General features: G+C 36.2%; 2 protein-coding genes across 3 annotated transcripts; one reads left to right on the top strand and one right to left on the bottom strand.

The window, feature by feature from the left end:
- Window positions 1–77: 77 nt before the first annotated feature.
- LOC125223697 (common plant regulatory factor 1-like) lies at window positions 78–4232 on the bottom strand. 2 transcript variants are annotated; one of them, XM_048126958.1, is made up of 12 exons: window positions 4097–4232; window positions 3287–3452; window positions 3078–3125; window positions 2863–2961; window positions 2708–2788; window positions 2306–2466; window positions 2123–2171; window positions 2004–2052; window positions 1278–1492; window positions 931–1017; window positions 468–599; window positions 78–384 (listed from the first exon to the last, which is right to left on the bottom strand). In XM_048126958.1, exons 2-12 carry the CDS (start codon window positions 3344–3346, stop codon window positions 202–204), a joined length of 1164 nt encoding a protein of 387 aa, XP_047982915.1. In that variant the 5' UTR covers window positions 3347–3452; window positions 4097–4232; the 3' UTR covers window positions 78–201. The 2 variants fall into 2 exon arrangements, with proteins under 2 accessions (XP_047982915.1, XP_047982916.1); XM_048126959.1 differs by having other exon boundaries at window positions 474–599.
- Window positions 4233–5577: 1345 nt separating this feature from the next.
- On the top strand, window positions 5578–7372 carry LOC125185155. The gene is made up of 3 exons (XM_048081646.1): window positions 5578–6320; window positions 6396–6941; window positions 7070–7372. Exons 1-3 carry the CDS (start codon window positions 5589–5591, stop codon window positions 7163–7165), a joined length of 1374 nt encoding a protein of 457 aa, XP_047937603.1. The 5' UTR covers window positions 5578–5588; the 3' UTR covers window positions 7166–7372.
- The last annotated feature ends 5656 nt before the right edge of the window (window positions 7373–13028 follow it).

Below are 13028 nucleotides of genomic sequence, written 5' to 3'. Positions count from 1 at the left end.
TAGTTTAAACCTAAAATTTCATTTTTATATTTACAAAGTTGAAATCTAAAATATTACTGTATCTAAGAAGGCTTGTGTGAAAGAGCTGTGATTGTTTGAGTCACTCAAAATAGTAGTAAGTCATAACCACTCAGTAGTGTGAATAGATTACAGGGTTTCTATACCTAAACCACAAAGATAAGCTAAGACAAGAAAGGTAAATCAACCAGCAGCAGCATCGAGCAGCTGATGAAGCTTTGCTACCGGGCTTCTCTGCTCGTACGAATCACCATCCTCCTCCGTTCTCTCCGTTGCAAGTAGGTTCACCATGTCAACTGGTTGTGATCTCATACAATCAATCTTGAGGAAGTTTACTTCTCCTGGTCGAGCATCTTTTAGTTTCTCCTGCAAAATCAATACATTTTCATGAGGTTTTTGGGTGGCAAACTCAAGGATCAGCTAAGAGAGGAAACAAAAACGAGGCATACTGATACCAGTAGTGTGCCATTTTCAAGCACTAATTTCTCAGAGGACTTCATGAGATCATCTAACTCGGATTCCAGGGTCATATTCTCAGCAATTAGTGTCTGAACTTTGGTGGCTATTTTCTCAGCCTCAGCCTTGATAAAAGAAAGTAGTGTTAAACTCACAAACTTTTAGTTGTTTTATAGTACTTTGGTATCATTAGAGAATGCTTTAGAAATCTGGTTTGATATGAAATTAATTTTATTTAGATAGTCAAAGTAATCTGGAGGTTATAATACAAAGAAAAGACATTTTGGAGAAGACCACTTTAATATTCAAAGAAACAGTGTGTAATAAGTAGATCATAACAAGTAAATATATGCCAAATGACCTAACTATCAAGGTTATTGTCAATACACAGTTCCACAAAACATTCACGTTTATAAATTCGTACAAATGATCTCTTGTTTGAGGTAGTAGACATACCTGTTTTCTCAACCTCGATCTTCTAGCTGATTCTCGATTTGACTGTTTCCTCTTCTCCAATTTCAGCTCTGGTAGCTCCAGTGTACCCTGATGGAGAGTGAGGAGCCAAGTTGTGGATGACAGTCTTAAAAAGTAATGCTTACTGTATTTTTAGACAAATTTGGTGAGTGATTTCAGTACACATTTTATTATAACCATAGCAGTTTAGAAGGTGATTTGTGTCTCCATCAGTTTTGGAATTGCCAGTTTAAGAAGACTAGAATACTCCTCATATATTTCACTAATTAATTTTGGGTATAAACAAGCACAGACAACGAAGACAGATTAGTCATAGACAATGTTTAAACCTGCATTTGGGCTTCATTTGCAATCGATGACCGCGGATTATAAGTTTTCACGAGCTTCACGTCCAGAATAGAAGGATCCTTCAATCCCGGAACAGAACTTGCATTTTCTATTGTTTTTACTGGTGTATATGTGGGACTAGACACCTGTTTCATACTTTCATAACCTCGGCCAACATCAGCACAGCCTTTCTTCTGGTTCTTGCCACCTTTTGTTTCTGAAAAGGTTGAATTACTTTACAATGATATGAACCAAGTAGAGAATCCTATTATCATAGATAATGCATCTACTTACTGGAAACCGTAGCAATAAAAGTAAAACATTAGGTTAAAACAGCAATACAAATTGTACCATTAACATATCTGAGAATTTTATGCATAATTATCTTTGATTTCTGTTAGACAAGACATCCAAAAGTTACATAAGATTCACAATACCATATTGACTGTATAATGGAGGAAACTAACAGACAAAAGCTGCTTGTAAAAACGATTTCTCTTCCCCTAAAAAATTTTCTCTTGGCTGGGGAGGCATAACACATATACCTCAATAATACAATGCAAAATACAACCGGATATGGACGTATGGTTAAAGAACTTTGGCATCTAAAGCAACGCATTTAGGTAAAAGACTATACAAGATGTAGTAGAAAGAATTCTACTAGGACAAACTTTCTACCATTGAGTATTTTCCAAATTTACAATACATAGAAACTTACAGAAGCTTACCACTCTTGGGAGATCCTTCTCGATTTCTCTTCATGCCACTCCGACCAGCCTATAATAATGACAACATATTAAGACAAAGGTGGTAATTTTCAAACCACAGGCACCATATTGATCCTTACCTCTGCTGTAACTCCATTTGTTCTGTCAATGGGTTTGTCAGTCACCTCACTATCATAAGAACAAATTTTGGGCATTCAGTAAAATAAGTCGATAAGAAGGCTTGTGTCTTAACATCTTTAAAAAATTACCAGGAACAGAGTCTATATCACTCTTAACACAATAAAGAGACATTATCAACACACCTTTCCGACAGTCTGAGATCTAGTCCATGTCCACCACTTTCAGCATTTCCATTCCTGACTGGAACTGCAAACCCTTGAGAATCTTTGGACTCCTTCATGAAGCCTCCATCTGTGTTTCCTGATGACTCCGCAGGCGTAGCTATGCTAAAAGAAGTACCAACCTATACACCCATACATTTAAATATTACATTCTGATCCTCGCTAACTCTTGACTCTCTCAGACATTTATATAATATGTTCATCCTGGCAGACATTTTCTCTTTTGGACACAAAAAGAAACTTAAAATGATTGAACTAATCATGCTATGATTTAATTCACAGCAGCAGCAGGCAGAAAACCTAACAACAAACTTGAGTTATGAAGATGTCACAGGATACAGTCTAAACATATGCAGAACTTACCATCAAAACTCCAGGATTCCCATAAACTTGCTCATGATAATAATATCCTGGGTATGAAGCCCCATAAGGAGGTACCATATACTGAAATATGAAGATTTTGTTATGGAAAAAGTGAAGGAAATCGAATATCCTTTTACTTGGCAGTAGGAGACTACCTGTGGAGGCACTATCCAAATATAAGGTGGAGGAATATGAGGAGAAGCAACAGCTGAGTTAAAATATGGCGGCACAGTAAATTGGGGGCCACAGTAAGCCTGATGATTAAAAAACCAATAATGTAACACCAATAAACCATTAAATATGATGAAAGAAACTTTTGACCAATTATTGCTTGCTGTTGGATTAAAGGGTCAATGGGAGAACTCATTACTTGCATCATTGCCCAGTCGGGATACACATGGTTGGTACTTTGGTCCTCCTGCCAATGTGAAAGTTGGTTACAAATGTTTTTGTGAAAGAAATGAACCATAAAGAGACAGCAAAGTTCAGTCTTGAATGTGCTTTAGTCTAGAGACAGAAAAGTGTATTCTCATAGCAGATAAAAGAAAACAGATTCCAGGTTACTTATTTCATACTCACCTTCATTGGTGACGACGCTTCTTCAATTTTGCAATGCTTATCATCTTCACTATTTCTCATGATAAGTACTAGTTGCAGATCAAATCGGCAGCAATTGAAATTTGGAGCACGTCTATTAATTTCAAACCAAGTCAGTATGAACTCCAATGTTCAGCATAGTGAAAGCCTGCACCCGACATTACACTTATAAAATTATAATGCTAAAGATATTAATATCACATGAAGAGAAGCTCGAGCTACAACATCATTTTAGAGGGAAACTGCTTGAGGCCATCCAGTAACCTCCTCTATATTAATTTAAAAATCCAAAGATCATAACTAGAACTACTAACTTTTACATTGCTATCTAAATAATGAAGATATGCAGAGTTCCAAATATTTTAAAGTTCAAATTTTGATAATGTAAACAGTCTGTTTGAAGATCAGGACTCAGGAATAAGGCATACTCAAATAAGAGTTACATATGGTAACTCAATATATGCAATGACTTGATTCTAAATCTGCACCTAGTTTTATTGGATACATTGTTTACAGATTAAATTCCTTTTCTTATTGGATACATTGCTTATACTTTATAGCTTAAACCCCTTTTCTTTCCAATACCTTACAAACAAATTAAGTGATAATATGATTATGATCCTTTACAATCTTCACGCGACTTTCATAAACTTCTTTCTAACATCATAATCCATAAATTAGTCAGTTCATTAATTTCTACTAGCTCTCTAGTGCCTACAACAATTCCAAGGAAAAAAACACAAATTGCTAGAATTTACAAGTAAAACATGAGAGAGAGGAATTTTTACGTACCTGAGAAAATTATACATATGGAAAAGGCGAAAGCTATTGAAGAAAGCTGAAGGGTTAAAAGTTAAAACTGCATTTTGGGGGAGGTTTTGGGAAGAGAATATGGGGGGAGAAGAAGAGAGAGAAATGGAGATTTGAGCGCCAACGGGCAGCATTCCACGTCACTGACACGTATCCTCGGTATATTCCAACTAATTTGACTTGTGACCCCACTACCGCAACTAATAATCTCTTAATTACTGCATTCAATTTATTTATTGCTCATAAATAAATTGCCGAACCTAACACGCCCTATGCATCCACTTTCTTCCACATTTTTTATTTTCTCCACCACATTTTTACTTCATTTCACATCTTCACCCCACTTTCTTCCTCGTCTCAATTTTCATTCCACTTTTTTTAATTAAGTAAATGCGGAGTTTGCCTTTAATTTGTGGTATTTTTATACTCCCTCCGTCCACAAACAATAGATCACTCTGTGTATGACATGAGTTTTAATGTAGAATTGGTAAAGTAAGAGAGAATGGAAAAAAGTAAAAAAGGAGAAAAAGTAAGAGAGAAGTAGTTTTAGTGGAATGTGGGGTAAGAGAGGAGGAAAAAAAAGTAAAGGAGAAAAAGTAAGAGAGAATCTTTCCATAAATGATTGTGATCTATTTTTTGTGGACGGCCAAATATGGTAATTGTGATTTTTTTTTTTTTGGACATATAGAGTAGTATTTATTTTGCTAATAATTAACATATTTGCAAGTATAGAAAATAAAAAATAAATACTTTACAAAATAGTACTCTATCTGTGTCCCACTGAAGATGACCTACTTTCTTTTATGTTATATTTCTACTTTATTTTCTCTCCTACTTTACTCGCTCCACTCAACACAAAAAAATAAAGTTGCATAAAATCTCGTATCACACAAGGAATGGATCATCTTTCTTGGGATGGAGGGCTATAGAGCATCTCACTACACATGAATAGAGCGGAGAATAATACCGTGGCCTAGTATAGAGCGCCCTATAGGGCGGGGTGAATGCTCAAAGTTAATAGCCAATAGACCAAAGCCTATGGTGCTTTTAAGCTCTTTCAAAAAAAAACTGATAAATTCTACAAAAGTGTAATCATGCAAGTGAGGAAAGATCGTTCCATGAGGATGCTTTAAAATGGTAGATTTTCTGACAATTATTTTACATTTTACATTCATAATTTAAAAATAGGAAACACATGGAGTATATAGATTGTTAAGAGTTAAGTCCTTAATCTGTTTTGCTTGTGCATCACTAAATCATGTTATTGTTTTGACTGCTTTTTTACATGTTGTGTGTGCGATTAAAGCAACGTTAATTAGAGGATTGAGTGTAATAAAGTTTGTGATTTGACGAGTGCGGCCAAAGATACTTCACGTGGGGTGTTTATAATCTTTTAATGTGAGACACTCCAATCCAATACACATATGTACATATAATAGTGTGTGAAAATGAATCTGAAATAGCATGATAAATAATGAAATCAAGAATCGCAGTGCTGCTGCTGTTACTATGCATCACTCTGTACCTGATCAGCATTCAACGCATAAAGCTTTGCCCATTATTGCTGAAAACCGAATCACAAACTCCAAGTCCGGCAGCGTTTCCTCCCAGTCCTACTAATCTGAGCCACCTGCTCTTCGGGATACTGGGGTCGGAAAAGGCTTCCCGCCACCGCAGGGCCTACACAGAGTCCTGGTGGCGTCCGGGCGCCACCCGAGGCGCCCTCATCCTGGACAAGCTCCCGTCGGGTGCACTGCCCCCGACGACTCTCCCGCCTTACAGAGTCTCGGATGACCTCCGCGGACTGCTCAGCAAGCGCGATCTCCGGGCCCAGAGGATGGTGCACGGGATCCTGGAGCTCATCAGGGATTTTGCAAATCAGGAGATCAGGTGGTTAGTGATGGGAGACGACGACTCCATTTTCTTCTTGGATAACATAGTGGAGGTGGTGGCGCGGCTGGATCACACCAGATATTTCTACCTCGGGGGGCAGTCGGAGTTTCTAATGTCGAGCTACGTGTTCTCTTTCAACGAGGCGTTTGGTGGAGCCGGGATCATCCTGAGTTATCCCCTGGCCAAAGCTCTGGCGGCGGATATGGATGCTTGTCTCACAAGATATGCATTCTTGAATTCTTCTGATAATACAACTAAAAACTGTGTTGCTGATATCGGTGTCAATCTCTCTCCGCAAATGGGGAGTCACCAGGTCATTCATTCATTCTTCTGATTACTTTTAATTTGCGCACGTATAGTAATATGGGATATTTTTTACATGTTTCAGATTGATTTACAAGGCGATATATCGGGTCTCCTGTCAGCACACCCGCTTTCCCCGTTACTCTCGCTCCACCATTTCGACGTGGTGGATCCAATATTTCCGTCCAGGAACCGTTTGGAGTCGACGCGCCACCTCATGAAGGCGGCGGCGGCAGACCAGTCGAGGATGCTGCAGCAAAGCATATGCCACGAGAGGAAAAGCAAGTGGAGCATCTCGATTGCGTGGGGATATTCAGCACAAATATACGAAACAATATTCCCGCGCAGCTACCTGCAGATGCCGCTGGAGACATTCAGGCCGTGGTATAAGCGTCGGGACGTAAACCCGCAGCCCCCTTACTACAGGCTGAACACGCGGCCCCTGTCCAGAGAGCCTTGCGAAGCCCCACACAGTTTCTTTCTTGAGGCGGTGGCAGAGAATGAGGGCGGTGAGGTTATCACTGCTTACGCTCGAGCGCGGCCTCGCCAACTTCCGCCCTGTAATTCCTCCCGCTCAGCAGATGCTATCAACCGTATTAAACTATATTCACCTGCCACTAAGCGATATCAGGTACTATCATATTCATACGATTAATTATGAAAAACTATTCATCCTCTTTTATAAATACTAATTCATTGCCAACATTACATAATAGGAGTAAGTATTTATACTTCATTATTATGTTATTTTGTCCTCAGATGGATAGATGTGAGTGTTGTGACATCGTTACAATGGACAATCATATGCTGGAACTCAGGCTCAGGGAATGCATGCTCGGTGAAATCATTGCATAAATGATATTTCAACAAACTATAGTAGTATTAATTTTCATCTCATATTTTGGGATAGGATTTTTGTTGATATGAGAATGCCAACTAAGTCTTGAAACTAGTCGAGTTTTCCTTTGTTTTGGATAGAGTTTTCAATATTTGTGAGTGTTGTTGTGATTCATGTCGACATAATAAGTGGAGTATAATTAATATAAAGGTGAAAATTTTCAACCGTGAACAAGATATACAAGTCAAATGAGTTAACAATTGTTTATTAATAAATTAATAATCTCTTCACTCATTTTGGGAGGATGAAGCTCCAAATTATATGAATCTATGTTCGGTTCATGAGATTGAAAGCCACAATATATTTCCGGATGGATAATCTTACAAGATTATGAATCATAGTAACCCTCTTTAACAAAATTAATCTTAACTTCAAATTAATGGTCGTATAAATTTATTCTGTACTTTTTTCATAAAAATTCAACCTCTTTAACTAGTGTTTATAAATTACTCAATTAAAGATAATTTAGTAAATTTGTAAGTATTTGTTTGTATATACATAAATTATTATTCCAACTAATTAAACTATTTTTTTTCTCATAATTCATATTGACTTATCTCATTATATTATACTCCTTCCGTCTCAAGGTAGTTGAGTCGTATAATTCCTTTTCTGTTTGTCTCAAGATAGTCGATTAGTATTCTTTTTTTGTTTGTCTTAAGTCAGTTGAACTGTATTATTTTCTTGGTAAAACTTTTTTCCCTTCTTTACTTTAGTCTCTCTTTATTTTTCTTATTTTATTCACTCTTTTATTTTCTTCTCTCTACTTTAATTTTTAATAAATTAATTTTTTAAATTCTATGCTCAAAAGAAATGCAGTAATTCTGTAAGTATTTACTAATATTGTCAAAATCAGCACTTGACAAACACCGATAAATAGGAAAAGATTGACTGATTTTAAATATTAGATAAATGTAACTTCATCGTTAAACTTGAAATCATGGGATCGGCCGATCAGATATTTTTCCCTCGTGTTATGTTGACTTTTTAGTAGCTAATGATTGAAGCAACATAAATTTTTAACATAATCAAACACTTAATTAATTAGTAAATAAAAAATAGTAGTATGAAGATAAATATGGAATGTGAACAGATAAGATAAGTACACCATGTTGCAATTTTTAAAGCAAAAATTGCTATAATTGATGCATTGGAATTAAAAAATAGTATAGTAGTAGTTTGGTGTATCTTCCATTTAACCAAAAGTAGTTTGTACTACTTAACATCTTCTTTGTGCTACTGCTATTCAAGCAATATCCTTATTCGCAACACGAAAATACACTTAGACACAGTAAGTTTATCACTGTTTAACGGTGGATTACTAACGGAAAATTTATAAATGATATAATTCACACAAAACATCTTCTCATATTTATGTTTTATCATGTCCATCCAATAAAGACACGATAACGTTTGGATTGGGATGGATACTTGTAAGTTGTAACTTGTTAATAACTAATATTATCTCCGTCCACAAAAAATAGTCTTATTTGTGGATGGCACGGATTTTAATTTGAATTTGATAAAGTAAGAGAAAATGAGGAAACATAGGTAAAGTAAGAAAGATACGAAGAAAAAGTAAGTAAGAAAAAATGGATAAAGTTGAGAAAAAAAAAACCTTTTCATTTTTAGAAATGAGTATTTTTTATGGACATCCCAAATGGTAAAATGAGACTAATTTTTATGTTCTATAAGAATTGATTATAAATAGAATTAAGTACATTATTAAGAGTTAAATGTATGTGACACAACTTATTCGTAGGGGTGGGAAAATATACTGACATACCGAAATACCGGACTTACCATACCGAAAATACCGATTTTTCGGTATACCGCAGTTTTCATACCGTACCGAAAGTTTTCGGTACGATAACGGTATCAAATGTCCCATACCGCGGTATACCGTGGTATACCGAATCTTCGGTATATACGTTATATGTATAAACTTAAAATATTTAATATACATAATCTAATTAAATACTATATAAAAAACCTCAAACATTACTTTTAGGGCTAATCCCTCCGCGCCCACATCTCACGCAGATTCATTTGGTACATATTGCCATTATTTTACTTTTGTTTCATTTGGCACATATTTGAACAATAACCTAAAACGTGTCTCATTTTATATTTAATATTAATATCATTAGTTAGGTTATGGTGGTTTCATCAAGTTTAAGTTTAATTGTTATTTTAAATATTTTGGGTATAGGTTTAGTTGTTTTGTTTTTGGATTTGAATTGTTGAAGTTTTATTGTTTTGGATTTTTTTTCAAATAGTTGAACACTTGGAAATGTTATTTTAAATATTTTGGTTATAAAATTATAAAAGAATTTTTTATAGCATGTATAACGGTATTACAATATACCGTCAAAGTATGGTATACCGTAATACGGTACGGTATACCGCATTAATGGTATGATAATGGTATTGAATATTATCATACCGAATTTTCAGTAAGGTAACGGTATAGAATTTTGTCATACCGCTACTTTCGGTACGGTATGCGGTATGACACTATTTGTACGGTATACCGTACCTATCCACCCCTACTTATTCGGCATTCGCTATTGTAAACTTGATTTTATTAGTAGTACTTTGTTATGATTGGTTTAGCATCATCTCAAAAAAGCTTTTCACATAGCATATTGTTGAAATCATGTATTGATTTCTATGACAAATCTTAACGAGGAATTCAATTTTCATTAAGCTCCAATTTTCAGTACTTCTTAAAAAAAAAAAAAAAAACACTACTGTTGAAGACTTAACTAGTGCCTATATTTTTCTGTTAATGTCTTTCAAAAGTTTGATTAATACAGAAACAATCAATGAATTTAAAGTGTGATCTAACTGTGGACTGACTACAACCGCATCCTTTTTCACTAACAAATTACAACTTCTATTATGGCCATCAATGGAGGAGGGAGCTAGCTATCATTATATATCATGCAAATGGAATCAAGACAAAAACACCATCACACTAATTATATGGATATTCTGGATTAAAACAATCATGAACCAAAAAAAGTTTCACCAATCAAACCCAATTGTGAATAAACTTAATAGTAGTAGTTGTAGTAGTATAATGTACGATAAATATTAATTCCCAAAGATGGAACAAGCTATTAAGCTAACACAACAACTATACACGAAACAGTAACATAGGATACATCATCCAAGAAAACACCATGCATCAACAAGATCAATTGATTCATTCTCATTTGTCAAGGAAGATAACTATTTTCAAGAACTGGCTGTGTTCTAATACCTGAAGCAAAGGGCATTCTGCTTCTCCCAATCCAAACAGTCTCCAACTCTTCACTCCTCTCAGTTTCTTCCTCCATTCCCCTCATCTTCTTCCTCTTCCACATCAAAACACACAAAACCACCAAAAACACCCCTAAAATCCCCAAAACCACCCCCATCCACACTTCCCAATGCCTCCTCCCCTCATTAGGCACGACGACGGAGAAGTGTCCCCTTCCCTTCACCACACACCACCCCTCCCTTGTCGCGCTGCTCATCTCCAACGTCCCATTTCTGTCGAACCTAACACACCTCTTCGTCCCACCACCGCCTCCATAGCTCTTGAAATCCATCATCAAGGCCTCATCACCCTTAGACCTGATCTCAATTGCCTCATTCCCATTTGAATCATAGGAGAGAAACCCTAACACAGGTGCAACAAATGTGTGGTTAGGAACATTGTAGTAATGTGAAGACCAGTTGCCAAGATTTTGATAAACTACATCAACTCTCTTGGTGAAGGGCAATGGCAATGTCTTGGGTGGGATTTTTAAGGGGCCATGGGTGAGCCCTTGGCGCCATAGGCTGCTGGTGCGGACTCGGACGACGGCCAGCTCCATGCCGGAGAAGATGGCCGGAGAGGGGACCGAGTACACCTCGCCCGAACGGAGTTTCTTGATCTTCTTGAAGGCGTAATCGTAAAGGAATGAATCTAGGGAATCCCTGTTTGATGATGGCGATCCCTCGACGAGCTGCCACAGCCATGCATTCAACATGATCAGAGCGATGAGGCAATCCCTTTTGCAATTGCATTTGCACCCCATCAAGATTCATGCAATTAATATCATTGGAGATTTGCATGCTTGTGAATCGTGTGTTTCATGGTATTGGATTTGATGTGTTGTGTAATATAATATCACTCACTGTCTTAATTTTGGGGTTTGATCAATTGGGAATTAGAGCGAATAGGAGGTGTATCAAGAAAGGATTGTAGCTATAGGAAGATCGATAAATCATATCTCTGCAAGATTGAGAAACCAAAAGGAAATATTGAAAAGGGAAAAAGAGGGCTTTGTGTGTGAATTGTGATATACTATGTGTGTGTGTCCACATCCGTGTGTAGGGGTGGGTCGATACGATATATCGTATCGAAAACGTTGTATCGTGTATCGTATCGAAAATATCGATATGAAAGAATTTCATATCGTTATCGTATCGAAAGTTTCGATATATCGAATTTCGATATATCGAACTTTCGATATAAAAAAATTTCATATCGTTATCGTATCGATATTTCGATATATCGTATCGAAATTCGATATATCGTTAAATATCGATATATATCGAAAATTTCGATATATATCGATATATATCGAAAATAAAATATCGATATATATCGAAAATATCGATATATCAAAAATTTTCGATATATATCGTATTTTCGATATAAAACGATATATCGCGATATAAGGAAATTCATACCGTTATCGTATCGAAAACTTACGATACGATATATCGAAAATTCGATAATTTTTCGATATTTTTCAATACGATACGAGCGATATATCATTTTTTCGATATTTTTCCCCAGCCCTATCCGTGTGCTGTCTATTTTAAGCTTGTTCATGATTTTGTGTCTCACTCCTTACATAAATTAAGGTTGTAGATATGTTTGCATGTTTGTAGGTGGTTTTAATTAAATATACCACTCATGTAAAACAGTTTCATTTGGTTACAAAAGAGACGTACTCTTATACTCCCACTATATACTATTGTTATGAAAGAAGCCCAAAATATTTTTTGATTTCAAAATGCATCTGCAAGAATGAAGTCCGATTACATCACTAATCCGGTATATAGTGACGTTAGTTTTTTAGTGCTAGATCCAATAGGTGCTCGTGTTTGATTTAATATAGTTAAATTTCAGAATAATTGTTGATGAATACATTAATATATTGTGGTGATGAGGCTAGTTGTGGTAGTGTTATTAGATACTCCAAGTGATTAGATTAGGGAATGCAAGTACATGGACTCCACTGTTGTTACCATAAATTGGAAATTCATCAGCTGTACATACTGAGACTAATGTTTAAGATGGTTCATACAATTTCAAGTAACTCAAGCGTGTATATATATATAACGTGCAGCGTATTGTACGTAGATGCCAAATAAAGATTTCACCATATTATCACTTAAAAACATTAGACATAAGATAAAAGCCCCCATCAACAATACAAGAGGCAGTGTGCAAGAAATGGCCCTTACAACTCTCTAGAGTTTGTCAATGTCTTCGTCCTCAAACTCAATGTAATCATCACCAGGGCCATCGTCTTCCTCGTCCAGCCCACCAGCGATACCCTCGTTGAGCCTGGTGTTCTCGGGAAGCTCCCCATACGCCTTGAGCAGCCTAGCTTCGTCAGGCATGTATTTCAAGATAACATCAGCCTTGTCATCCTGTTGCAAAAGACAATCCATTCATCACAAACACAAATACTACTATACTTGTATGATAATCCATTCATAAAAAAACAGAAATATACTGTATATGATTCAGCAAAATATGTTGAGGGTTAG

The sequence above is a fragment of the Salvia hispanica genome, chromosome 4 (genome assembly GCF_023119035.1).
Source record: "Salvia hispanica cultivar TCC Black 2014 chromosome 4, UniMelb_Shisp_WGS_1.0, whole genome shotgun sequence".
Lineage (NCBI taxonomy): Eukaryota > Viridiplantae > Streptophyta > Magnoliopsida > Lamiales > Lamiaceae > Salvia > Salvia hispanica.
Note: the sequence above shows the minus strand (reverse complement) of the source record. Positions and strands in the feature narration are given on the sequence as shown.

Excerpts from the sequence above, each read along its gene's own strand:
- LOC125223697 (XM_048126958.1), bottom strand. The coding sequence starts at position 3,346 with ATGAGAAATAGTGAAGATGATAAGCATTGCAAAATTGAAGAAGCGTCG. Across the intron at positions 2,467-2,707 it reads GGAATCCTGGAGTTTTGATG|GTTGGTACTTCTTTTAGCAT; the intron begins GTAAGTTCTGCA and ends ATGGGTGTATAG. Across the intron at positions 2,172-2,305 it reads GATCTCAGACTGTCGGAAAG|TGAGGTGACTGACAAACCCA; the intron begins GTGTGTTGATAA and ends TTCTTATGATAG.
- LOC125185155 (XM_048081646.1), top strand. The coding sequence starts at position 5,589 with ATGAAATCAAGAATCGCAGTGCTGCTGCTGTTACTATGCATCACTCTG. Across the intron at positions 6,321-6,395 it reads CGCAAATGGGGAGTCACCAG|ATTGATTTACAAGGCGATAT; the intron begins GTCATTCATTCA and ends TACATGTTTCAG. Across the intron at positions 6,942-7,069 it reads CTGCCACTAAGCGATATCAG|ATGGATAGATGTGAGTGTTG; the intron begins GTACTATCATAT and ends TTTTGTCCTCAG.